At 32.1% G+C, this 25,694-nt stretch overlaps 3 protein-coding genes across 3 annotated transcripts; all 3 read right to left on the bottom strand.

Annotated features, from left to right (window-relative positions):
- Positions 1–246: 246 nt before the first annotated feature.
- LOC129890243 (uncharacterized) lies at positions 247–7,375 on the bottom strand. The gene is made up of 14 exons (XM_055965817.1): positions 6,953–7,375; positions 5,073–5,184; positions 4,521–4,633; positions 4,316–4,438; positions 3,855–4,045; positions 3,547–3,622; positions 2,646–2,732; positions 2,460–2,540; positions 2,186–2,218; positions 1,796–1,849; positions 1,677–1,718; positions 1,129–1,207; positions 970–1,040; positions 247–686 (listed from the first exon to the last, which is right to left on the bottom strand). The coding sequence occupies exons 1-14, from the start codon at positions 7,118–7,120 to the stop codon at positions 597–599; spliced, it is 1,320 nt and encodes a 439-aa protein (XP_055821792.1). The 5' UTR covers positions 7,121–7,375; the 3' UTR covers positions 247–596.
- Positions 7,376–8,695: 1,320 nt separating this feature from the next.
- On the bottom strand, positions 8,696–20,135 carry LOC129895143 (uncharacterized). Its single transcript, XM_055970807.1, has 7 exons — positions 20,123–20,135; positions 18,241–18,410; positions 17,359–17,470; positions 9,796–9,908; positions 9,589–9,711; positions 9,028–9,218; positions 8,696–8,795 (listed from the first exon to the last, which is right to left on the bottom strand). Exons 1-7 carry the CDS (start codon positions 20,133–20,135, stop codon positions 8,696–8,698), a joined length of 822 nt encoding a protein of 273 aa, XP_055826782.1.
- A 2,228-nt stretch (positions 20,136–22,363) lies between these two features.
- LOC129890233 (uncharacterized protein At1g76070-like) lies at positions 22,364–23,681 on the bottom strand. The gene has a single exon (XM_055965805.1). The coding sequence runs from the start codon at positions 23,284–23,286 to the stop codon at positions 22,519–22,521; it is 768 nt and encodes a 255-aa protein (XP_055821780.1). The 5' UTR covers positions 23,287–23,681; the 3' UTR covers positions 22,364–22,518.
- Between the last annotated feature and the right edge of the window lie 2,013 nt (positions 23,682–25,694).

The following is a 25,694-nucleotide window of genomic DNA, read 5'->3' as shown; positions in this document are numbered from 1 at the left end:
AGATGTCCTCAAACATGGTTTCCAAAATTTAAATTCTCTTTCAAGTTTGAAATTGAAATAATGAATTCAATGGTAAAATAAATCTTATCGTGTCTAAAAGGCTAGCCCTTAGAAAATCCATTAAAAATTATTTTAAATAATAAGGTATTTACTATAACTTATGACTTTTGGCTTATTACGATTTCGAAGTAAAAGAAATTTGGTGTTTGGATTCATTTCTAAAGATATCAAATAACAGTAGAGGAAGAAAAAGAAGAAACACTTCCTATTACATGTTCATTGTCACACATATGTACATATTTTAGAAACTCTTCTAAACAAAAACTACATTTTTTTTTCAAACTTTACAATGAAACATGGCTAAACACCGCTTAATTTCCTCTGAGCAGAATTACACTATTGACAAACTACACTTCTGTATAGTTATATTACAAACAAATCTAAACATCTTTTCTTTGAGGCTGCAGTAATCTGATTTTTTTTTTCTGTAAGACGGGAGCCAAGCTTAACGATATTGATAACATAAACGTACTCCATGTCGAATTTCAGGCTGCCTTTCAGTATGCCTTTAGAGCCATTACACTCCGATTGCAAGACTAAGGCTCTGCTGAGTCCGAATTGTTCAGGCTGCAAACGGTTACAGGACGAGCTGAACTTATCATGAAGCTCTCAATGAAGGCTACCATCTGCATAAGCATCGATAATTTTAAACTTGAAATCCTTCAGGACCAACATTTCATTAGCATCCAATACGCGAATGTTTATTCAACATGCTCGAGATAGTATATGAACACAATTAATGAGAAATGGAGCTCAAAATGACACTAAATTTTGAAACGAAAACGTTGACATTTCGTTGGCCTCAGCAATGCAATTCTACTAATATACATGTGTTTCCCGTTCTCTCCTGTACGAGGAGGGAATAGGAAAGGAAATTGAAGATGCAATTTCTGAAGGCAAAACACTTACTAAAGTAAAGGCTGCACAGGCTAGACCGAATCCTGGGAAATGGAAAGGTGCATGTTCTGATAGAAATAAAGCTGGAAAAAAATGACACCTTATAATCAGATTAGATTGACTTGTATATCGCGAACACAAGGGAAGAAAAAGAAATACAGATTTAGCTACCTGTTAAAGGACTGAAAATTAATGGGGAAACTACACTTGCGAAGGAACATATGCCTGTGATGCATCCTTGACCCTTTCCCTGAAAACAGGAAATAAAACAGATTTTGAGACAATGCGAACATGTTATAGCTCTACAATAACAACATATCCAGTGTAATCCACAAGTGGAATCTGGGTAGGTTAGAGTGTACAACGACCTTATTCCTACTTGGGAGGTAGAGAGACTGTTTTCAAGAGACCTTAGCTCAATAAAAGCATATCAAAGCAAATTGAGAAAAAAATAATGAATATAAAGGGATCATGGCAAAATTTTATAGAAATCATGACAACATTTTGATAGTAACACAACATAAAAGTGCGATAATCGAAGTACAAAAGACAGTAGATAGTAACAGAAATAGACAGACAAGAAACAGGAGAAATACATTAAGAAAAGCGTTTACAAGAAAGAATACAACAGGGGAGAAAAAAGAAAAGAGAGTAACAAATGATCAAAGATGTTAGTGTCATGTAAAGGGAAAATATGATAACAATTCTAGATAACAAACCTGTTCATTTGGCCCAACTTGCTTGGATGCCATGCTCTTCAACTGCAATCAGGTATAACATTCAGTTATTTTTACCTTCAAACTATCGAAAAACAAACGATTATATATATGAGACTTACACATGGCATCACGAAAATAGACATAACGGAGATCAAAGCGCTAGCATAAGGGACCTGCATGGTAAAGTAGATAATTAGCCATATCTCGAAGAATATAAAAGCTACATCCCTCCTCTCTATTTTACGTGACGTTATTTCCTTCTTATGCTTGTTTTAAGAAAGAACGACTATAGTTAATAATAACAATTTTAACTTTAAACTTCTCATTATACCCGTAATGACATGATTTTACAGCTACAAAAAAAATGTCATGACATGTTTATAACCGCAAGTTTCAAAATTCTTTCTTGAATACTCAAAACTGTTCATGTAAAATGAAACGGAGGGAGTAATAGATCAGGAAAATGGCTAAAACATATGACATAGACTAGTAAGGATGGAAGAAATTACCCATGAGGACCAAGCAATACTGTAAAGTAGCATCTGCATAATTGAATTTGAGTCAACATCAGTTAAATAAAATCTTTGATGCTTTGAATTGAACTAAAAACAGCCGCCAGATGTATACTATATGATATATAATTCATGTATAAAATGTGTATCATAATGTTTAATCATTGTATAACCTATGTATACCAGCTAGAAAAACTAAACAGTAAATCTGTCTGACTATTTGTATGAAGATCCCTTGAGAATATAGTCAAGGATAGAGTTAGTGTTGTACATGAACACAACTGAAAAAGAGCCCAACAGAGAGCAATTTCTCCTCTCCAAGAGCAGGAACTAATATGGGCATCAGAAGAAGCTGCAAAAAATATTAAAACATTGAAGATATAATATGTACATTGATAAGCAAAAAGAAAAATAATTTGAACATATAAAACAAAAAAGGTAATCAAGAAACAAACACCTGTGATATGGATCCTGCAATCCCAGAAATTATCAACAAATCAGCAAATTGGTTTTTGTTGAAATGAAACTGAGCCTTCAAGAAATACTGCTTACAGTTTCAAGAAAACCAATTTGTCTTAGCAAAAAAAGGGATAATAACGTGGATTGACAAACATTACTACTATATTATGCGATAAGGGTATAAGTTCAATTAATTACACATATTGGCTATAGTTTAATAAAATTTTCTATTATACAAATCTGGGGACTCATATACAAATTTGGAGGCGAATATATAAATCTCTAAAGCAAATCTGAAAGCAAATATACAAATCTAGAGGCGAATATATAAATCTGGAAGCGAATATATACAATCTTTTTGAAAGCCCAAATTGTATAATGCAGCGAGATATACAAACGGAAATCGGCATAACAACTGAAACTATAGCTATGGAACGTAATTAAGTAAACAGTAGCTAAGGAGCCTAATTATGTTTCAAATCTTTGCTATTTTCGAAAGTTCCCCAAAAAATGCATTTTTTGATGTATACTATACGTATAATCAATGTATACTGGCTAAAAAAAGTAAGAGTGAATCTGGCCCGTCATTTGTGTAAGGATCTCAATATTCTACTAGACAATCAATGGCGGATTTAGACTAGAACCTATGGGTTCATGAGAACTAGTAGCTTTTATTCAGATTTTGTGTATATATTAAGAAATCTGAGAAATATCTATAAATATTTAATTGTGAACGCAGTTATTATTATATATTAACTTGAAGTTTTTGTATGAACTCATAGAGTTTAAATCATGAATCCGCATCAGTAGACAATGAGGGTTCCCACATTAATGGGGTCAAAGGTCTTTCCGCCCTTTTTGGGGCAGAGTCAAGTTCGTTACGGAGTAGTGAAACTTACAAGAAGAGAAGATTCAAGTCCAACTTGTGCAACATTGGCAAAGAAAGAAACAATAGCTACATGCATGAATGTGGAGCTGCAAATTTTACAATAACCGTGATTAATAGGAGAGCCAAACAAAAAAAAAATTAAACTTACATGCTATGTTGCTTAAACTCTTCTAAAATATCGTCAGATGTGTGTCGGATCCTCCAAAACCAAAAGTAGTGAATTTTTGAAGGATCTGTCAGGGTTGCAACAATATATTTTTGAAGAGTTTGAGCAATATAGTATGATGGTACACAAGTTGAGTAAATGTACAATCTAACCTATTCCTTAACAAACATAACACATCATTGAAAGAAGGCAATTCCTTGAATAATTGGAATTTATTCTTTGGAGCTTTTTCCAAAAGACAAATTGTCTCTGTTCCTATAGCAGAAATTTGATCTTTTATCAAAGGCTCTGGGAGAAACATTCTTGTGTATACAAGAGCTATTATTGCCATTATTGCAGCAACCTGTTGGTAACAATAATTTAATTTAGCATAATAAAAATAAATACTTGTGTTAGATGAATTTGAAATATTGAAAGTCGTATACAATTTTATTATGAGTTTAATTTCTATATACAGATAAGGTAACTAACCTTTTGTAACATGTTAAATCGCAAGGATGGTATATAAGTTTTGTTATAGTGTTAGTGAATATAAGTAAAATCTCATTATTATTAGTACTAAAATAGCATTAGACGTTTTAAGACATCTCAAAATAAAAGGCATGTGACTTACTTGGAAAGTGGAAGCCGGGGAGAGAAAGCGAGTAGTGAGATTTCCACAAACAAAAGCAGAGGAGGCAATGCCTGATAGGACTCCAAAGACTGAGGCACGGCGGCCCTCTGGAACAACATCAGCCTGAATTAAGTTATATATATTGTCAGTATAATTTTTTTTTTTTTTTTTATATTATCAAATCACAAAATGATATTTTGTTTACCACATAAGCAAGAGCAAGGCAGTGAACATTTCCTTCACAAACCATAGAAACCAAAGTTCTTAGAACATAGTAAGCATAGAAGAAGTATTTTGTCCTGCTGTATGACAATATCACTGTCCACACAAAATGAGTCAAGATATGATCAATTTGTTAGTTTCACAATTTGTTCTTAGGACATAGTAAGCTAATCCGTTAATTAATTATCAGTAAAAATCATTTTTGATATAGTGAGTTCTAGTAACATATAATTTTAATTAAGACAGAAAAATTATTTATCATTAGACCTAAAGTAAATATACTAACATTACTAAACTTATCCCATCTAATTGCCACTATCTTTTTATCCTTCTCAAGCAAGCAAAACACTTTAGAAGAGAGGATTAGTGTTCTGGCCATAGGTTTTGAAAAATTATTTTAAAGATCATAAAATTTAATGATTAAATATTTTCAACTTCAAAATCTATAATCAAATGTGAACGATAGAAGGAATAGTAATAGACAACTTCAAAATCTATAATCAATCGATACCGATAGAAGGGATAGTAGTGGTACCTAGAGGAAATATGGAAAAGGTCAAAGGGACCATGAGCATAACTTTTCTGCCACAAGTGTCTGATAAATTCCCTAACACAGGCATTATAATTAATGATCCCAAACCTATTATCTGCATCATCACCAAATAAAATATTGAATTCATCATATCCAACAAAGTTTAAATTGTAACTGATAATGTGAAGATTTTTACTATTATTATTGAATATCACTCCATGTAATCAAAATAAAACAAAAAATATTATTAGAGGAAAAAATGAAATCAAAAAAGACAAAATGGTAGCTAAAGTGGGACAGGCATGTAAGACGTGACACTTAGAGTTAATGATCAAAAACACATCTCTGAAGTACTATGTTTTTGTGAATTTTCTAGGTAAACTATCATGTGTTCACCTTTTATATCTGGACTATCATTAATTATTTATCAAAAAACACTATCATTTTTTTCTTTTCCTACCTAAAATACCATCATCGTGCAGATAAAAAAAGAGTTCTAATTGATCGGTTAAAATATGTTTTGATATATATTTGATGATAATTCATATCAAACAATAAACACTTGATAATTTTTTAAAAAAATTATATAAATATGATACAACAAATGTGTTTTTTATCATTATGACCGAAGAAAACTAAAAAAAGTTAGAACTAGTAGAAGTTTGACTTTCTGAAGGGAATTTTAGGGACTATAGGGGAAACTTCTCACTTAAAGACAAGATTATGTAGTCTTTTGTTTTGATATGATCTAGTATTCAATATTTATTTATTTAATATATTCATTTATTCAAGATCTAATATGTTCGCTTTTTTTCTAAAGTATAAAATCTATAAACTCAAAAGTATAACCCCCGTGTTTCTATGTGCAGGATTTTTTTATTATTATTTAAAATTCAAATTTAAAATCTTTAATCTTTAATCGAGAATAGCGACAAAGTGGTTAAGTACTATATGGATCATCATACTATAATTATAGGAGTGATGATATTTTATCTGGCTATTTAGGAGTGTCCACGAGTTTTCATTTATTTATTTTTTTGTTTAAATATGCTTCAATTTAGGCACATATGTATATATAAATATAATTTTACGATGGTTGATGACTAGATAAGGCACATGATTTATAATTAAATAAATGGTCGATTATAAGCATTTCTCTAGTTGTAACTTTAAAAGTATGTTCTTCTCTATTTATTTAATTTTTCTTTTCCACCTTTTTTGGATTCCCTTCTAAACGAGTTCATGTACTCTCCCTTGAGAGTGTATTAAGATTCACGATTAGACTAAATTACGAACCAACTAAATTAAAATAACTTGATGCACGAAATATATACAGTGATGGATTCAGAATTTAAAATTAATGATAATTGAGACTCATTATACGTATGTTTTTGAGTTCCTTTTGCGTCATAACTAATAAGATTTAAGCAAAATGTGGGACGCTACAAGGGAAAACATGTCACTTGGAACAATAAGGAAAGTCCCTCACTTTTTTTTAATTAAATTGAAAACCACTTAATTATATGAGCATAATTCATAAGAAACCAATATATGATGCTAATAAACAAAAAAAAGTACAAGTGACCTATGAGCTTCAGCTAAAAAATGAAAAGACAAAAACTTATAAGCAAAATTACAAGTATTAGCATGAAGAGAATATAAAGTCGATAGATTCAGAATGAGTGTTATTTTATTAAAAACGTGTATGCCTACATTATTCTAAAATTTCCAATTGAAAGCCCTTGCTGCCACGATTCATTGTGGTTCATCACTTTATAAAGGGATGGGAGAGTAATAATAAGTTCAATTGAAGACACGGAACTCGTTTAATTGGACTATGATTCAAATTAGGAAAAGATGAGAAGTAGGAAATGAAGAAATACCGTATGTTGAATTCCAGTGAGATATATAGCAATGGAGCATTCATCTTTTCCAGGACAAATGGCTGACATAGTGATATCAGTTATGGTTGGAATCACCATAAATACAGAGAAACAATGAAGAAATACTGTCATGAAGAGGTGCCTTAGACCATTAGTCATTTTTTCCATACCTTCGAAATTGAAACAGAGAAAAGAGTACCAGAAGAAGTTCAAATATAAAGAAAATTAGTTTTGTTTTTGTGTTGTCTTATCTAAGTATGGTTGTAACGTTTGGATGATCTTTTAATTTTCTTGTCTGCATGTCAAGTTAGCATCACACTTGGAGAAAGTGCTACTTGCTGGCTTTAGCTTTTTATATAAGTTAAAAATGAGGAAATAAGAGGGAGGAGAAAAAAGGAAAAAGAATAAAATAAAATAAAATAAAATATGTATGACCACAAGAGAGTAAAATCAGGAAAAGGAAAGAATAAGGTATTTGCTATATTTGATAATGAGACACAAGGAAGGTGAGGGTGTTTAGAAGCACTTTTAACGTGGTTAGCAATTACGGCGACAAAAACATCTGAATGTTTATATATGTAGAGTTTGAGGATAAAGGGAAAGATAGAAGTTGTATAGGCTAGTCGAGAGATTGGAAGGCCTAAGATTTGGACATAGTGAAATGCATTAAAGACGAGGATGATAAAGTGCTGGTGGAGGACGTACTTATTTAACGAAAAATGATAATCATACTTTCATATGCTCTTGAATAGAGGGGGGTTAACGAAACTGTACTAGAAAATATGAAAATAGCCAAAATTGCAAAAAATGACAATCATACTTTCATATACTCTTGAATGGGGAGGGGGGGGGGGGGTTTTAACGAAATTGTACTAGAAAATATGAAAATAGCCAAAATTGCGTAGCTTTGAGTTGATGCAAGAAGCAATCATTAAAAACATAACAAATCACCTCAGCACTCGTCGTACTTCTTCTGCTTACGCTTTGAAGCGTACAAGTTTAAATAAGTTACAACCCACTCCACACACTTTGCTCTCCAACTACTCAGGACCCTCACTTTTTATACTATCAACAAAATAAATGTTATACTCTCGCTATCGCAATTTATGTGATATAGTTAAAATTTTGAGATTAAAATTTTGTATTTTGATAGTAAATTCGAACATAAAAGCTCTAAGTTTTTTTTGAAATAAAATTTATGAACAATAATTAAAAGACATAAAAAAAATCAGTTAAAAAATTTTGATTGACTCGCGAAATTTTAATTGTGCCGCATAATTAAAATGAGATGGAGGAATTACCATTTATATTATATCATTCACACCATTTGGTACCAGTTTGTACAAACTTCATTTTGGAGGACAAAAAGTCTTGATTTAACGCGGACTGCAAATGGTCTTGATTGCACTTTTTGATGTATAATATATGTATAATAAATGTATACTATACATATAATCTATGTATACAAGCTAGGAAAAGTAAAGAGTGAATCTGGCCTGTGATTTGTGGAAGGATCTCAATATTTTACTAGACAATCAGTGGCAAATTTAGACTAGAACCTATGGGTTCATGAGAACTAGTAGCTTTTATTCATATCCCGCGTATATATTAAGAAATCTGTGAAATATTTATAAATATTCAATTGTGAACTCAGTTGTTATTATATATTAACTTAAAATTTTAGTATGAACTCATAAAGTTTAAATCTTGAATCCGACTCAGTAAACAGTGAGCGTTTCCACATTAATGGGAAGTAGAGAAATTTACAAGAAGAGAAGATTCAAATCCAACTTTTGCAACATTGACAAAGAAAGAAACAATAGCTTCATGTAAGATTGTGGAGATGCAAATTTTACAATAACCATGATTAATAGGAGAGCCAAACAAAAAAAAAATTAAACATACAGGCTATGTTGCTTAAACTCTTCAAAAATTTCGTCAGATATATGCCGGATCCTTCAAAACCAAAAGTAGTGAATTTTTGAAGGATCTGTCAGGGTTGCAACAATATATTTTTGAAGAGTTTGAGCAACATAGTATGATGGTACACAAGTTGAGTAAATTTACAATCTCACCTATTCCTGAACAGACATAATACATCATTGAAAGAAGGCAATTCCTTGAATAATTGGAATTTATTCTTTGGAGCTTTTTCCAAAAGACAAACTGCCTCTGTTCCTATAGCAGAAATTTGATCTTTTATCAAAGGCTCTGGGAGAAACATTCTTGTGTATACAAGAGCTATTATTGCCACTGTTGCAGCAACCTGTTGGTAACAATCGTTTAATTTAGCATAATAAAAGTAAATACTTGTGGTAGATGAATTTGAAATCTTGAAAGTCGTATACAATATTATTATGAGTTTAACTTCTATGTACAGATAAGGTAACTAACCTTTTGTAACATGTTAAAACCAGTGATGGTATAAAAGTTTCGTTATAGTGTTAGTGTATATAAGTAAAATCACAGTATTATTAGTACTAAAATAGCGTTAGACGTTTTAAGACGTCTCGAAATAAAAAGAGTGTGACTTACTTGGAAAGTGGAAGCCATGGAGAGAAAGAGAGTAGTGAGATTTCCACAGACAAAAGCAGAGGAGGCAATGCCTGATAGGACTCCAAAGACTGGGCCGCCACTTGGAAAGTGGAAGCCATGGAGAGAAAGAGAGTAGTGAGATTTCCACAGACAAAAGCAGAGGAGGCAATGCCTGATAGGACTCCAAAGACTGAGGCACGGCGGCCCTCTGGAACAACATCAGCCTGAATTAAGTTATATATATTGTCAGTATAATTTATTTTTAATTTTTTTTATATTATCAAATCACAAAATGATATTTTGTTTACCACATAGGCAAGAGCAAGGGAGTGATCATTTCCTTCACAAACCATAGAAACCAAAGTTCTTAGGACATAGTAAGCATAGAAAACGTATTTTGTCCTGCTGTATGCCAATATCACTGTCCACACAAAATGAGTCAAGACATGATCAATTTGTTAGTTTCACAATTTGAGTCGAGGATGTGTCGGAAACAATCTTTATAAAGGTAAGAAGATAAGGTCTGCGAGTCTACATATACCATGCTCTCCTCAAACTACACCCGTAAGACTACATTGTATGTTGTTGTTGTTGCTTGATTTCATTGGCTAGTATAAATGGGTTAATTTTAGTAATGGTTACTGAACTTAATTATTTTTTATAACACTAAAGTTATAAATTAATTTTTTGTGTTAGTAAAATCGCTATACTAATTACCGATAATACTAAAGTCATAAAACTAATTTATGTAATAGTAAAGTCATTAAATTAAGTGTTTGTTGCTTAGAAAATACAAATTATTGAAAAGTTTAAATTTTTGATGCCAAAAAATGGCATATATTCGCCGAATCATCATTTTGCCTTAAACATGTGTCAGGAAAAATCGAACTAACACAAAAATATATATGATCAAAATAGTAGAAATAAAATGGGAAAAATAATGACACCAAGAATTTTACGTGTAAACCCTTTTAAATAAGGAAAAAACACAAGCCAAGAGGAGCAACTGATATCACTATAGTAAGGAATTTTACACCGTGTAGTCACGAGTACAATACTCAAAAATGACTACTACATACTCAAAAGGAATAGTACTCTTTTGATTTACCACCTTACTAAAATATCGTTCACACTCTATTTTTTTCACAGACTATTTTCTTATATATAATCTGTGAAAACCTCACAGCTCTCTAGATATTTTCTCTCTGTGAATTGGTGTATCTCAACTAAATCACAAACTCTCAATTTATAGAGGAAGAAAGAGCTACAATTTCAATAATTTCAGCTGCGCTTTTTGACAACAATTGCAGCAGCAATTGTTGACTAACAAATTTCAGTTGCACTTTTGACAATAATTGCAGCAGCAATTGTTGACCAAAAAACTACATGGGATGGCCCCCATAAATCTCCCCCTCTAGTCCTATGTACCAGAAGGAAGTATCTTCATCTTTCAGAGAGAGCTCATGCCAATAAGTTCTTTGCACAATTCGAACTTGTCCCTTGTTACCACTTTGGTCAGCATATTTGCAGGATTTTTATTTGTAGAGATGTTTTCAACCTGCATAGATTTGTCCTCTATCTTTTCTCGAATCCTTTCATCCTTGCATGGTACATAGAGTTCTTGCTCAAGTCTATTGTACTTTGACTGTCACAATAGACGCATACTCCTTTTGATGCAAGCCAAGCTCTTGAAGAAATTATTTGAGCCATATCATCTCTTGCCAGCTTCAGTAACCGTAGTATACTCAGCTTCAGTTGTAGACAGTGCAACACATTTGTGCAACTTCGACTGCCATGATATAGCTCCCCTTGAAAAAGTAAACAAATATCTAGAGTGGATTTTCTGTTATCATGGTCACCTGCCATATCAGCATCTGTATAGCCCTTCAAGATTGAATTTGATCCTCCAAAACATAAATATTTATCTGGGCTTCCTCTTAGATACTTGAGTATCCACTTTACAGCTTCATAATGCTATTTTCCTAGATTATCGAGAAAACTGCTGACAACACTAGTTGCGTGAGCATTATCAGGTCTAATGCATACCATTGGATACATTAAACTTCTGACGATGGAGGAATATGAAACTTTGGCCATGCTCTCTTTTTCCTCCCGAGCTGTAGGACACATTTTCTTGCTCAACCTCATATGACCAGTAAAAGGTGTGCTTACAGACTTGGCATTCTTCATGTCGAAGTGCTCTAGTACACGTTCAATGTACTTCTCTTGTGACAGATAAATCTTTCTTTCATCTTTGAGATAAGTAATCCTCATGCCCAAAATTTGTTTGGCATGACCCAAATCTTTCATGGAAAATGACATACACAACTCTTTCTTTAACTCGGCAATCTTCAAAGTATTTCTGCTCACAATCAACATATCATCCACATATAGTAAGGGGATGATAAAATCAACGTCAGATTTTTTTTACAAATACACAATAATTTGAAGAAATTTTCTTGTAGCCTTGCTCCCCCATAACAGATTCAAACTTCTTGTACCACTGTCTAGGAGCTTGCTTTAGCCCGTAGAGACTCTTTTTAAGTTTGCACACAAAATTTTTCTTTACTATTTACTTTAAAGCCCTCATGTTGTTCTATAAAAATCTCCTCTTCCAGGTCACCATGAAGAAAATCCGTATTCACATCCATCTGCTCAATCTCTAAGTTAAGACTAGCAGCCAAATCAAGAACTGTACAAATGGAGGACATTTTCACGATAGGAGAAACTATTTCGTCAAAGTCAATATCCTTCCTTTAACCAAATCATTTATCAATCAATATAGCTTTGTACCTGGGCTTCAAGTTGTGTTCTTCAACTTTAACTTTGAATACCCACTTGTTCTTCAAATCTCTCATGCCCTTAGGCAATTTCACCAACTTATAAGTTTGGTTCTCATGCAAAGATTTTATCTCATCTTGCATGGATTCAATCCATTGATCTTTATGCTCATCTTCCATGGCTTTCTCATAACACTTTGGTTCAATCCGTCAGTGAGTAGCACATACTCATTAGGTGAATAGCGAGAGGAAGGAATGCGTTGTCTTGTGGACCTCCTAAGAGGATTATTTGCTTCTTCCACAACTTCATGATGAATAACAACATCATTGTTATTTTCAATATCAACATGTTGATCTAGGAGATGATTCTGGGCATCACTATGATCATCATACCCATCAACATCATGCACACTTGTATGAGGAACTTGATCAAGATACTACGCCATCAGAACTTGAAGATTTTAGCTTTTCCGCTTTGTCAATATCTTCAATGGTTTGATTTTCCATAAAGACGACATCGCAGCTTCTCACAAGCTTCTTTTCGATTGGATCATATAGCCTATAACCAAATTCATCAAGGTCATATCCAACAAAGATGCACTGTCTTGTCTTGGCATCTAATTTTGACCTCTCATGTTTCGGCACATGTACAAAAGCTTTGCAACCAAATACTCTCAAATGGTAATAAAAATATATCTTTGTCATACCAAACTCTATTTGGAACATCACATTGCAAAGCAACATCAAGAGATAAGTTAATAACATGTGCAACGGTCAATAAGGCTTCACCCCAAAAGGAGTTCGGCAACTTTGCTTTAGAAAGCAAACATCTAACTCTTTCCATCAAGGTCATGTTCATCCTTTCAGCTAACCTATTAAGCTGAGGAGTCGTAGGAAGAGTCTTCTGGTGTCTAATACCTTGATGCATGTAGTATTCGTCAAATGGTCCACAATATCCACCATCATTATCTGTACAAATATATTTTAGTTTCTTTCCCGTTTCTCTTTCAGCTGAAGCCTGAAACTTCTTAAAGACATCCAACACTTGGTCTTTAGTCTTCAAGACATACCCAAAGCTTTCTTGAGCAGTCATCAATGAAAGTGACAAAGTAGAGTGCACCACCTAGAGTCCTTATCTTCATTGGAACGCACATATCATAGTGTACCAACTCAAGTAACTCTGTCTTTCTTGAATGAGGGTTAGACTTAAAATATATTCTAGTTTGTTTTTTAGCCAAGCAGTGCTTGCACTTTTCTAACTTAGCACTTTGAAAATCTGACAACAATTTCTTCTTGGCCAAAACATTAAGTCTTTTCTCACTGATGTGGCTAAGCCTATTGTGCCACAACTTTGAGGAGTTATCGCTCTCAACTGCATTCATTATATTGGCACAAGTAGAAGCCATAGTCCAATATAGACCACGACGTTTGTTACCACGAGCCACAACCAAGGAACCCTTAATAAGTTTCCACTTTCCACCGCCATTGGTACTAACATATCCTTCATCATCTAGAACACCAACAGAAATTAGGTGCAGACGAACATCAGGTGCATGTTTTACATTGTTAAAAACTACTTTAGTTCCAACACTAGTTTCTAAACAAACTGTACCAACACCAACCACTCTCAAGGTTCCAAAGTCGCCAGGAGTATAGGATGAGAAAAAATTCTTTCTTGATGTCACATGAGATGCGGCACCAGTGTCCACAACCCAACTTGACTCATTACAAGAAATATTATCATGTCTGCATCAAGAATGGTAACAAGATCTTCGGTGGAGATGGTGGCTAGGAAATTTTCATTGTCATTTTCTTTATTTTCTTCCCTGTCTTTGTTCTCCTTCTTCAATTTCTGACAGAACTTCTTTGTGTGCCCTTTCATGCCACAATGATAGCACTCAATATCCTTAAGTCTGCTTCAAGATTTGCTTCTGTTATGTTCTCTATTTTGAGAACCACGAGTTTTATTTCTCCCCCTAGAGCCAGGACATCCGATGAAGAAGAAGAACCTTGAGATTTTCTTCTCATCTCTTCGTCCAAGACACTACTCTTGGCAGAATCCGTAGAGATCACACCATCTGGAGCAAAATTTAATAATGAAGTTTTAAATGTTTTCCAAGAGTCTGGTAGGAAACTAAGTAGAAGCAAGCCTTGAATTTCTTCATCAAATTTAATGCCCATAGCAGATAACCAGTTCATAATTCCCTAAATATTATTTAGGTGATCTGTCAATGGAGAGCCATCATGATATTTTAAACTTAACATTTTCTTTATTAAGAACATTTTGTTATTCCCAGTCTTCCGAGCATACAAGCTTTCAAGATGCTCCCATAGGGTACGAGCATGTGTCTCCCTAGAAATATGGTTCAACACATTATCGTCAACTCATTACCTAATAAATTCACACACTTGTCTGTGCAATGCATTCCACTCTTCATCTTTTTTATTATCAGACTTTACAGTGGTAAAGACTGGTTGATAAATTTTTTTGACATAGAGCAAATCTTCCATTTTTCGATTCCAAATGACATAATTAACACCATTCAAAGTAATCATTCTACTAGTGTTGACTTCCATCGTTTTCTCCCAAAAATTATAACTATTGCAAATCAAAGTAAATTTTCTCTAATGTGGAAGTTCAGACTATGCTGCAATCATAGAGCATACTTAGATAAAACCTTACTCTGATACCAGTTTGTTGGGAAGAAACGGACTAACACAAAAATATATATGGTCAAAATAGTAGAAATAAAATGGGAAATATAATGACACCAAGAATTTTATGTAGAAACCCTTTTAAATAAGGAAAACCCACGGGTCAAGAGGAGCAACTGATATCACTATATTAAGGAATTTTACACCGCAATACTCAAAAAATGACTACTACACAGTCAAAAGAAATAACACTCTTTTGATTTACCACCTTACTAAAATATCGCTCACACTCTATTTTTCTTCACAGACTATTTTATTATATATAGTCTATGAAAACCTCACAACTCTCTAAATATTCTCTCTGTGAATTGGTGTGTATCAACTGAATTACAAACTCTCAATTTATAAAGGAAGAAAGAGCTACAATTTCAACAATTTCAGTTGCGCTTTTAGATAACAATTACAGCCGCAATTGTTGACTAACAAATTTCAGGACTTTTGACAATAATTGCAGCAATAATTATTGACCAAAAAATCACATGGGATGGACCCCACAATATGTCATGTGAGAAAAATTTTATTAAAAAATTCGCATTGCCTTAATAACCCGTATTTGAAATATATATATATATATATATATCCATCCTTGGTGATGGATGGATTGACGCGACAAATTCAAGGTGAGGTGCCATGGTGTATGCTTTTTGCGGACGACATAGTCCTCATCGATGAGACTCGTAGCGGAGTTAACGCTAAACTGGAAGATTGGAGACGCACCTTGGAGTCTAAGGGGTTTAAGCTGAGTAGAACCAAGACAGAGTACCTAGAGTGCAAGTTCAGTGAGACACCTCAAGAGGTTGGCGCGGAAGTTAGGCTCGGGGACCAAGCCATCCAAAAGAGAAGTAGTTTTAAGTACCTTGGTTCTATCATGCAAGACAGCGGAGAGATCGACGAGGATGTCACACACCGTATTGGGGCAGGATGGATGAAATGGAGGCTTGCCTCCGGTGTGTTATGTGACAAGAAGGTGCCACCACAACTTAAGGGCAAGTTCTACAAAGTGGTCGTTAGACCAGCTATGTTATATGGGGCAGAGTGTTGGCCAGTTAAGGTCTCCCACGTGCAAAAGATGAAGGTTGCCGAGATGAGAATGTTGAGATGGATGTGTGGGCATACCAGGAGTGACAGGATTAGAAATGAGGCTATTCGAGAAAAGGTAGGAGTGGCCTCGGTGGAAGACAAGATGCGGGAAACGCGACTGAGATGGTTTGGACATGTGAAGAGGAGAGTCCCAGAGGCACCAGTGCGGAGATGTGAGAGGCTGGCCATGGATGGTTTCAGAAGAGGTAGGGGTAGGCCGAAGAAATATTGGGGAGAGGTGATCAGACAGGACATGGCGCATTTACGACTTACCGAGGACATGACCCTAGATAGGAGGGTGTGGAGGACACACATTAGGGTAGAAGGCTAGTTCATAGTGGTTTTATTCTCCCTTATTCGTAGGCGTATTAACGCACTATGATTTCTGGTACTCTGCTGTATGTTATTTATGGTATTTATGTTATTATCCAATAATAATATCTACTGTTTTTTGTGCTTTGATTATACTATTGTTTGGACCGTTTTCGTTATCTACTTATTTACTCTAATATTCTTGTCTAACCTTGTTCTATACTTTTATTGAGCCGAGGGTCTTTCGGAAACAACCGTCCTACATTGGTAGGAGTCAGGTCTGCGTACACTCTACCCTCCCCAGACCCCACGATGTGGGATTTCACTGGGTTGTTGTTGTTGTTGTATATATATATATATATATATATATATAAACAATTAATGAAACATTAAAATTAAAACTTAGGGTCAGTTATTATTCATGTGACCATATCACTTCATTATTTATGCTCATTTTAATTCAACAACAATAATAATACAAACTACTAGCAGATACTAGAAGTTTTCTATGTCTTCTATAGTCACTACAACAAAAATAACTTTTAGTGAAAATAAATATGCACATTAATAAAGAGTGTTAAAGTCATTACCGGCATTAATTAATTGTCATTGGATCCAATGTCGTTATAGGTTTTAAGGACATTTACAAAGAATGTTAATTGCCACTAAACAAATATATTTAGCAATAATTAAGCTATTACCATTAATTAATTGCCACTAAAAATCATTTTTAATACAGTGAGTTCTAATAACATATAATTTTAAATACGACCAAAAAAATTCTTTATTATTAGACCTAAAGTAAAAATACCAACATTACTAAAGTTATCCCATCTAATCGCCACTAAAACACTTTAGAAGAGAGGATCATAGAATTTGAAAAATTATTTTTAAAGATCATAATATTTGATTTGATCATCAAATGTTATCAATTTCAAAATCTATAATCAAACGAAAACGATAAAAGGGAATAGTAGTAGGTACCTAGAGGAAATATGGAAAGGATCAAAGGAACCATGAGCATAACTTTTCTGCCATAAGTGTCTGATAAATTCCCTAACACAGGCATTATAATTAATGATCCCAAACCTACTATCTGCATCATCACAAAATAAAATATTGGATTCATCCTATCCAACAAAGTTTAAATTGTAACTGAAAATGTAATCAAATTAAAACACAAAAAATTATTAGAGGAAAAAATGAAATCAAAAAAATGACAAAATGGTTGCTAAAGTGGGACAGGCATGTAAGACGTGACACTTGGGAGTTAATAATAAAAAACACACCTCTAAAATATTACGTTTATGTGAATTTCTATTTGAACTATCATTTCTTCACTTGTTCTATCTGAACTATCATTAATTATTTATCAAAAACACATTAACTATCAATTCTACCTGAAATATCACCGTGCAGATAGAAAAAGGATTCTAACTATATTACGTGACCTTTTTTAATTAAATTGAAAATGCCACTTAACTGTATGGGCATAATTCATAAGAAACCAATATATGGTGCTAATAAACAATAAAAAGTACAAGTGACCTATGAATTTCAGCTAAGAAATGAAAAGACAAAAACTTATACACATAGGCAAAATTACAAGTATTAGCATGAAGAGAATATAAAGTCGATAGGTTCAGAATGAGTGTTATTTTATAAAACGTGTATGCCTACATTATTTCAAAATTTCCAATTGAATGCCTTTGTTGTCACAATTCATCGTGATTCATCACTTTATATCTTCGATACAAAAAGGAAAAGGAATGGAGAAGTAAGAATAAGTTCAATTGAACACACAGAACTCGTTTAATTAGGCTATGATTCAAATTAGGGAAAGATCAGAAGGGAATGAATAAATACCGCATGTTGAATTCCAGAGAGAGATATAGCTATGGAGCATTCATCTTTTCCAGGACAAATGACTGACATAATGATATCAGTTATGGTTGGAATCACCATGAATACAGAGAAATAATGAAGAAATACTGTCATGAAGAGGTGGCTTAGACCATTAGACATTTTTTCTATACCTTCAAAATTAAGAGTACTAGAAGAAGTTCAAATATACATATATATATATATATAATAAAGAAAATTACTGTAGTTTTGTTTTTATGTTGTCTTATCTTAATATGGTTGTAACTTTTGGATGATCTTTTTCTTGGATGACTTAAGTTAGCATCACACTTAGGGAAAGTGCTACGTGCTGGCTTTAGCTTTTTATATAAGTTTAAAATAAGGAAATAAGAGGGAAGAGAAGAGAGGAAAAGAAGAAAATAAAATAAAATATGTATGACGACAAGAGAGTAAAATCATGAGGAAAAAGAAAGAATAAGGTATTTGATATATTTGATAATGAGACACAATGGTGAGGGTGAGGGTGAGGGTGTTTAGGCACTTTTAACGTGGTTAGTAATTACAGCGATAAAAACAACAGTTTTTGAACGCTTATATATGTAGAATTTGAGGATAAAGACGAAGAGATATATAGAAATTGTATAGGCTAGCCAAGGCGAGAAATTGGAAAGGCTGAGATTTGGACTAACTGAAATGCATCAAAGACGAGGATGATAAAGTACTGGTGGAGGACACACTTATTAGACGAAAATGACAATTGTACTTCCATATGCTCTTGAATGAAGAGGGGGCAAGGAAATTTGACCCGTAATTTTTTTTTCTTGTTCTAAAAAGGTTTTCATGCTAAAATCTTGATATATTATTTTTATTCTTGTTGATTATTTTATATAAACTCGCATTAAAGTCACACTTGCATTACTTTATATTCTCTATATCTCTGTTTATGTGGCACTGTTGAAATTTCAAGATTAATTTCTTAGAGTTTTAGGCTAAAAACATCCCTTATTTATAGGTTAAACCTAGGTTACATTACTGTGATATAATAATGAATAAAAAACATCTCTTATTTATATCAAAAGTTGCGAAACATGAAGAAAAGAATTAATTAATTTTTATTTGGGTTTTAGCTCAACTGAGGGAGGATGTTGGATAACTCAAGATTTATTGTAGAAGACGACTGTAAAGAACAAAACATGAAGATCTATGGGAAAAGTCACGTGCTTAGCATAGGTTTTGACTGTAGCATTAGTTTCTTGACAAAAACTAACGAAAGGATGAATATTGTAACTTTTGGGATAGATAAGGGATTGCTTTGTTAAATTATCAGTAAAGAAATTTTTATTATAGTAGATTATTTACTCTTCTTGACCCATAAATTGTTTCTCTTAATTAAAAGTATTTCTATGCTAAAATCTTGATATACTCTTTTTATTTGTGGTGATTATTTTATATAAACTTGCATTGAAATTTGATTAATTTGGATTCGTGCCGTGTAGAGCTTCAATCCAGAGAAAAACACTTCCTACCAAGAAAAAGCTCAAACTCGAAATCTCTAATTAAAGAAGAACCAATCTCATCCACTCAACACATGGTGTTGGTACTAGATGAGAGATATTTTGTTCCACCATAAAAAAAAATTTGATTCTTGTCTTTCAAAAAAAACTCCACCACATACCCGAACAATCATTTATAGGATTTAATGATTCCTAACAACGGATTCATCTCTTTCGCTATCTGCATTTGCTATTGTTATTTGCTTTGATAATAAAAAGAATAATTAATAGAAAAGAATGATTTGAATTATTTTTTCTGTCTGTCTATCGAAAATGGATTAGAAATAAATCCATGCCTAGTGATTTTGGAATAAATCAATCTCTATTTTAACTGTCTTCTTCCATTTTTATTTTATATGTGCATTTCTGATTTAATTTCATAAACCCTAGTTTTGACTGAAGCAGCAATCCTTCCCTCGCAAACTATTCACTAGCTACTTCCATTACAAGTAACTTAGTCCAAAGGGGCCAAATCTTATCATATCAGATTAAAGTAAGATTTTTTTTTTTTAAAAAAAGAATTTACACATGGCATTTTTAGCATAACAAGCGTAAGGAAATGAAAGTTCTTTTCCTATTAAAAAGATCATGATTTATTTACATAAGAAAATAGCCAAAAATCATATGAAATATACAGTGACTATACAATATAACTTGCAAAAGTCATAGAAATTATACACTGATCATACAATATAGATTACTTATACATTAGTTATACACTGAATATACATTATGATACATTCTATACATAAAATATACACTGAATATATATATATGAATATACACTAAATATACATGAATATACACTAAATGACCTTTTTTGATAATTAAAATGACCAAATGACCATCTATTGTAATTATCTCCTTAATAATTTAAACAGTTGGGTAGATGGCTATATCGGTTAATTCTCGCCGTTGTTGGGTTGATTGTTGGTTCAGGATATAAGCAAGCCCAATTGTCATTTATGAGCTAACCAAAATCTACTCTCAGAGGTCCAACATCTAGTGGCCCATAATAAGGGCTAATTGTGAAAAGAAATGGAAGTCACACATTTAGCCGTTCGATTTATTTAAATAATTATATTTGTTAATTAAATATAATATAATATATATATATATATATATATATATTATTTATCATATATTAATTATAAAAAATAATAGATGTTGATTATTATTTTGATAAACGTCTATTTACATCAATAATTGTATGCTTCGTAAAATTTCACAGGCTAGTTCTAGTTTCAATTGGACTTGTAATTTGTAACAACATATCCTTTCCGATTTATCAAATAACAATAATAACAATAACTTATGAGAATATGACATCACTAGAATAAAAATTTCTTGAAAACATGAAGGGCGAACTCATTTTCTTCGATTAACTTTCTAAGAAGAATCCATGACATTACAATTGTACTACTATTCATATGGTTGATTTTTTCTCTACAAATTGCGCCGCTTTAGAGTGTGTTTGATAGGAAGGAAAAAATGTTTCTTCAGCTCTCAAAAAATAGACTTCAAATAAAAAATATATATGAAAGTACATATAAGACGTTCAGTCAACATTTCGAATTTGTCTCTATACTAACAGTTCAGTGGATGGGATAGCAATGAGAAAAAGGAAAAGAAGTAATTCCGAAAGAAGACGAATGCGAGAAGTTCATATTGTCCAGATTCTATAATAAATCAGGTAGTGAGGATGAAAAAAAACATAAGCTATCTCATTCTTGCTCCAGTCTTTTCCGCTGCCATCTTCGATTGATGCGCCCCTTCACTTAAAGACGATTTTTTCTTCTTCTAAATTTGGCTTTAAATCGCCAATAATATCGAACCGTTCTCATGACAAATAAGAGGAAAAAATTAGTACAATAGCATTACGGATTCGAAGTTTTTGTTTCCAAATCGCACCACTTCAAATTCAACTCAATAATCAGGCCGGTGGATAAATAATTAATTTATCATAAACTGACATTATTTATGACAAAAATCATTTATTATAACAATTTATGGATTTTCTCTGATTTAGAAATCTTTTTTTTTACTTTGAAATTAGTGATCTATACATAATTAAACAAAAAAAAATAAAATTGGAATGTTATTGGTAAACACTCAATCATGGCTGCTTGGTTTGTCAACCACTACATGTGTAATTAATGTGTAGCTTACCAGCCTACCACCAAACAAAATTGAATTTTATTAGGTAAATGTGAACAAGATTCATATCTTGTGCGTGGGACTGTTATAAAAAAAAACAATATATTTCATTTTATTTTTTTGTTAATTGAAGTCCACTTATCACAAAATTAAATCTCGCAATTCTTCCCTAGTCGATGATGACTTGCCTTTAGTTCCTTATTAGATCAAGAACTTACTCAAGATTTAAGAACCCTAGAATCATAAGATCGAACATATGCAAATTCGAGTGAAGAAAAAGAGCTACCCTCAAAAGTTTTTCAGCAAATTGAAAAGACAGACAAATTATAAAAGCTATAATAGATATAAATAAATCAAATTACAAGAAATTCTACAACGAATTAGACTTGAGAATCATGAATATTTTTAGAAAACTTAAATTACATATTACACTATGAGTATATGTATACTTAATTTAACTCTACTTTTAAATGAATGAATTTTCATTTACAACATATCATACATTATTAAGAAGAAATTATACAAAAACAAGAAACTAAAGAAAAGAAAGAAAAAAACAATTTGAACTTATCTAAGGCAATTGGAGAGGCTTAGGTTGGACCATAATTCTCCTTTTCCATAAATTAATTTCCTTCCTTGGCTCCAAACATATAGTTGTTCTACTTCTACCTAATAATATTGGAGCAGAAAAAGAACTAATCGTTTCTTTTTCGTCGTCTTCATCTTCATCTTCATCGTTACTATATCCTCCATCATCGTCCGTATAATACTTACGTTGATCTTGAGGTGAAATTTGTATCGACCTCCAGTCAAAATTGGTCTGCGCTTCCCTACCACTAGCGAACCGTTGCATTTGACTCAAACAAGGGGCTCTATCAGGAAACTTACAAATAATATTTTCAGCTACAACATCTGATTTTCTCCCCGATATCAATTTCAATTTTCCACCAAATATATTTCTAAAATTAGAAATCGATTTCTTCGTAACGGTTTTTTGTTGATTTTTACTAGTGCTCATTTTCTCGCTACTGTTGATGCGATTCAACGTCTTCTTTACCTTCTTATTGTGCTTGATTTGCCCGATGCACGAGATTTTTGGCGAACCGGGCTCGGATTTTCGTCCGGAGGATTGATGGGCCGGAATTACTGGTATAATTGGGCCGGTAAATCCTTTATGGTGATGATTTTTGTGTTCATGATCTGCTGCTAATCTTTTTTCTCTGCTTGGACTAAAAGGTGCATGTGCATTTTGTAGTATAAAAGCAACTGCTGCAGCTGCTTTTGGTAGTAATTTCAAGATTGTAATTTTCTTCTTTGATGACTTGCATGGTTTCTCCATGAGTACTCGCTATACGATCTCGAATTATTATTCACAAATGAATTCAAAAAATTCAACAGAAAGATTCGATTCTGACTTCGTAGATTGAGTCGATGCTGATCCAAATTCTGCTAGCTAGTTCTCTTTGATTTTCTAAATGAAAGATTCAATTCTGACTTTGTAGAGGTAATCTCTTCACGACCTCGAATTATTATTCAAGAATGAATTTGGAAAAGGCGACATAAAGATTTGATTATGACTTTATAGATCGAGTCGATGCTAATCCAAATTCTGCTAGCTAGTTCTCTTCGATTTTCTGAATGAAAGATTTAAGTCTGATTTTGTAAAGTAGATGTTGATCCAAATTCAGCTAGCTAACTCTCTTTAAGGTTTGAAATGAATAGTTTCTTATCTCTAAGTTTGTGTGTGTGATACACACATAAATATATATATATATATATATATATATATATAGGTGAAGTGGGGTTGAATATGGTTGGCTAGAGAAATAGTATTATTTATATTATAATAAATTAAAAAGGGTGGGGATATCATTATTGACATTGTCATCAAGACTGAGGAAAAGAGTGAGAAGAAGGGCTTATGAGGGAAAATAAATTAAATAAATTGTCATATTTGGTATGGTATGATAAAATTTTAATGATATTTTATCATCTTAAATTAAAACTTGAATTGATGTTGATATGTATATATATTGTTGAATCAAATGGCAGAACATGACTTTCATGACTGATTTTTTTATAATTATTGACTATTTGCACCATGCATGTCATTTGTTTTAACTAACATATATAAATATTCTAGTCAATATTGCCAGCACCCCTTTCTGATTCCAATTATCCATTAATATTGTTACCTAATCTTATTTTGATTGGTTAATAGTATTTTTGGTTCCTCATTTATTGATAAATTTAAATTTAATTTTTTATAATATCTAATTAAGTATATTTATTATTTAAAATGTCCCTGTGTTTTTTCTTATAAATATTCATAATTTTTCAAAATTATTACCCGTGTCATCATTTAATTATCCATATTTTATATTAAACGTGTAATATATTACTCCATATTAGAGGTAATATACTTATAAAAATCGTCCAACTTTAACATGCTTTCTACATAATTAAAGTGCTCAAAACACACGGTTTAATTAATTGAAAATTAAATATGTTACGTCGAGTCATATATAACAAGAACCAAAATCAAATTCATCTATAATTGAGCGATCAAAAATATTATTCTCGCTATTTTGATAGTAATGGTGTCTGAACCAACTAGCACACACTTTAATTATTCCTTCGAAGACCTATTACTTCCTTCAAAATATAATTTTACTTGTTTTATTGATCGTTAGATCACAGTTACCTAACTATACTATCAAATACCAATAAAATAATATAGAACAATAATTTGTAACAGATACATGTTTAATCGTAAATTCAAAACTCAACCCTTACAACAATTCTTTCAAAAAACGAAAGAAGATGAATCTAAGTAAAAAACTCCTTTCGAGCTTAAGTCACTTCATTCGAAAAAGAACGAAAAGATAGAAATAAACTTAGCGGAATTCTTTTTTACTACATTATGCAAAAAATATATAATCGAGAGAGTCAAAATGAATATAGAGGAGCAAGCAAAACAATTAATTAATGGGACCTTGGATTTAAAAATTAATTAATGCACATTTTCGTCATGCTTTAACTAAAGTCCAAAATTGCATACTATTCAGTACGTAAGATTAGTAGGAAATTACGTAGATACGAAGGTGAGTTGACCAACGTTTCCTTTGAATTTTACTATAGTACTCTCGACGTATCAATTTACGTAAAAATATTTGATTAAACAAAAAATTAAATAGATTAAGAAAGATTTTTAAAATATGTGATTTAAAATAAAATAAAAAATTTGTGAATCAAACATATATGAGATTAGTAGTTACTACTAAATATTGAAAGATATTATTTTTTTGGAACTAACTAAAAATGAAAGAGTATTGTATAAATTGGAATGGAGGGAGTAATATTTTTTTCAAGTTATAAAAATATATTCCTAAAATCAACATTACCAATTAAGTAATTATTGCTAACTGCTACTCTATTATACACGAGATATATTATTTAATATGCTTCTTAGAAGAGTATAATTATTACTCATTACTCGATTGTTGACTTTATATTGGAAGTTACTCCTCATAAAGTTTAAATTAAAAGAGATTTCATGATTTCTTCAAATTATAAATGAAGTTGAGTATTAGAAGAAGAAACAATTTGTTTTATTTTATTATAACATAAATGATAGTAGAGTTATATTTTCTAATACCCGTTATTTTACTAGTGGTAGTACTTTAATTCAACCAAAAAAGTTTTCATCTCTTTTTGACCATTCGCTTTTTCAAGTTTATTAATCCG

Source organism: Solanum dulcamara, chromosome 1, assembly GCF_947179165.1.
Source record: "Solanum dulcamara chromosome 1, daSolDulc1.2, whole genome shotgun sequence".
NCBI lineage: Eukaryota > Viridiplantae > Streptophyta > Magnoliopsida > Solanales > Solanaceae > Solanum > Solanum dulcamara.
Note: the sequence above shows the minus strand (reverse complement) of the source record. Positions and strands in the feature narration are given on the sequence as shown.

Bases quoted from the DNA above. Each gene is read 5' to 3' on its own strand.
- LOC129890243 (XM_055965817.1), bottom strand. From the start codon at position 7,120: ATGGAAAAAATGACTAATGGTCTAAGGCACCTCTTCATGACAGTATTT. The intron at 4,634-5,072 runs GTACCACTACTA...TTGTGTGGACAG, and splicing joins CTTTTCCATATTTCCTCTAG to TGATATTGTCATACAGCAGG. The intron at 2,541-2,645 runs GTGTTTGTTTCT...TATTTTTTGCAG, and splicing joins TTGCAGGATCCATATCACAG to CTTCTTCTGATGCCCATATT.
- LOC129895143 (XM_055970807.1), bottom strand. The intron at 9,909-17,358 runs GTACCTACTACT...TTGTGTGGACAG, and splicing joins CCTTTCCATATTTCCTCTAG to TGATATTGGCATACAGCAGG. The intron at 9,712-9,795 runs GTAAACAAAATA...AACTTAATTCAG, and splicing joins CCCTTGCTCTTGCCTATGTG to GCTGATGTTGTTCCAGAGGG.
- LOC129890233 (XM_055965805.1), bottom strand. From the start codon at position 23,286: ATGGAGAAACCATGCAAGTCATCAAAGAAGAAAATTACAATCTTGAAA.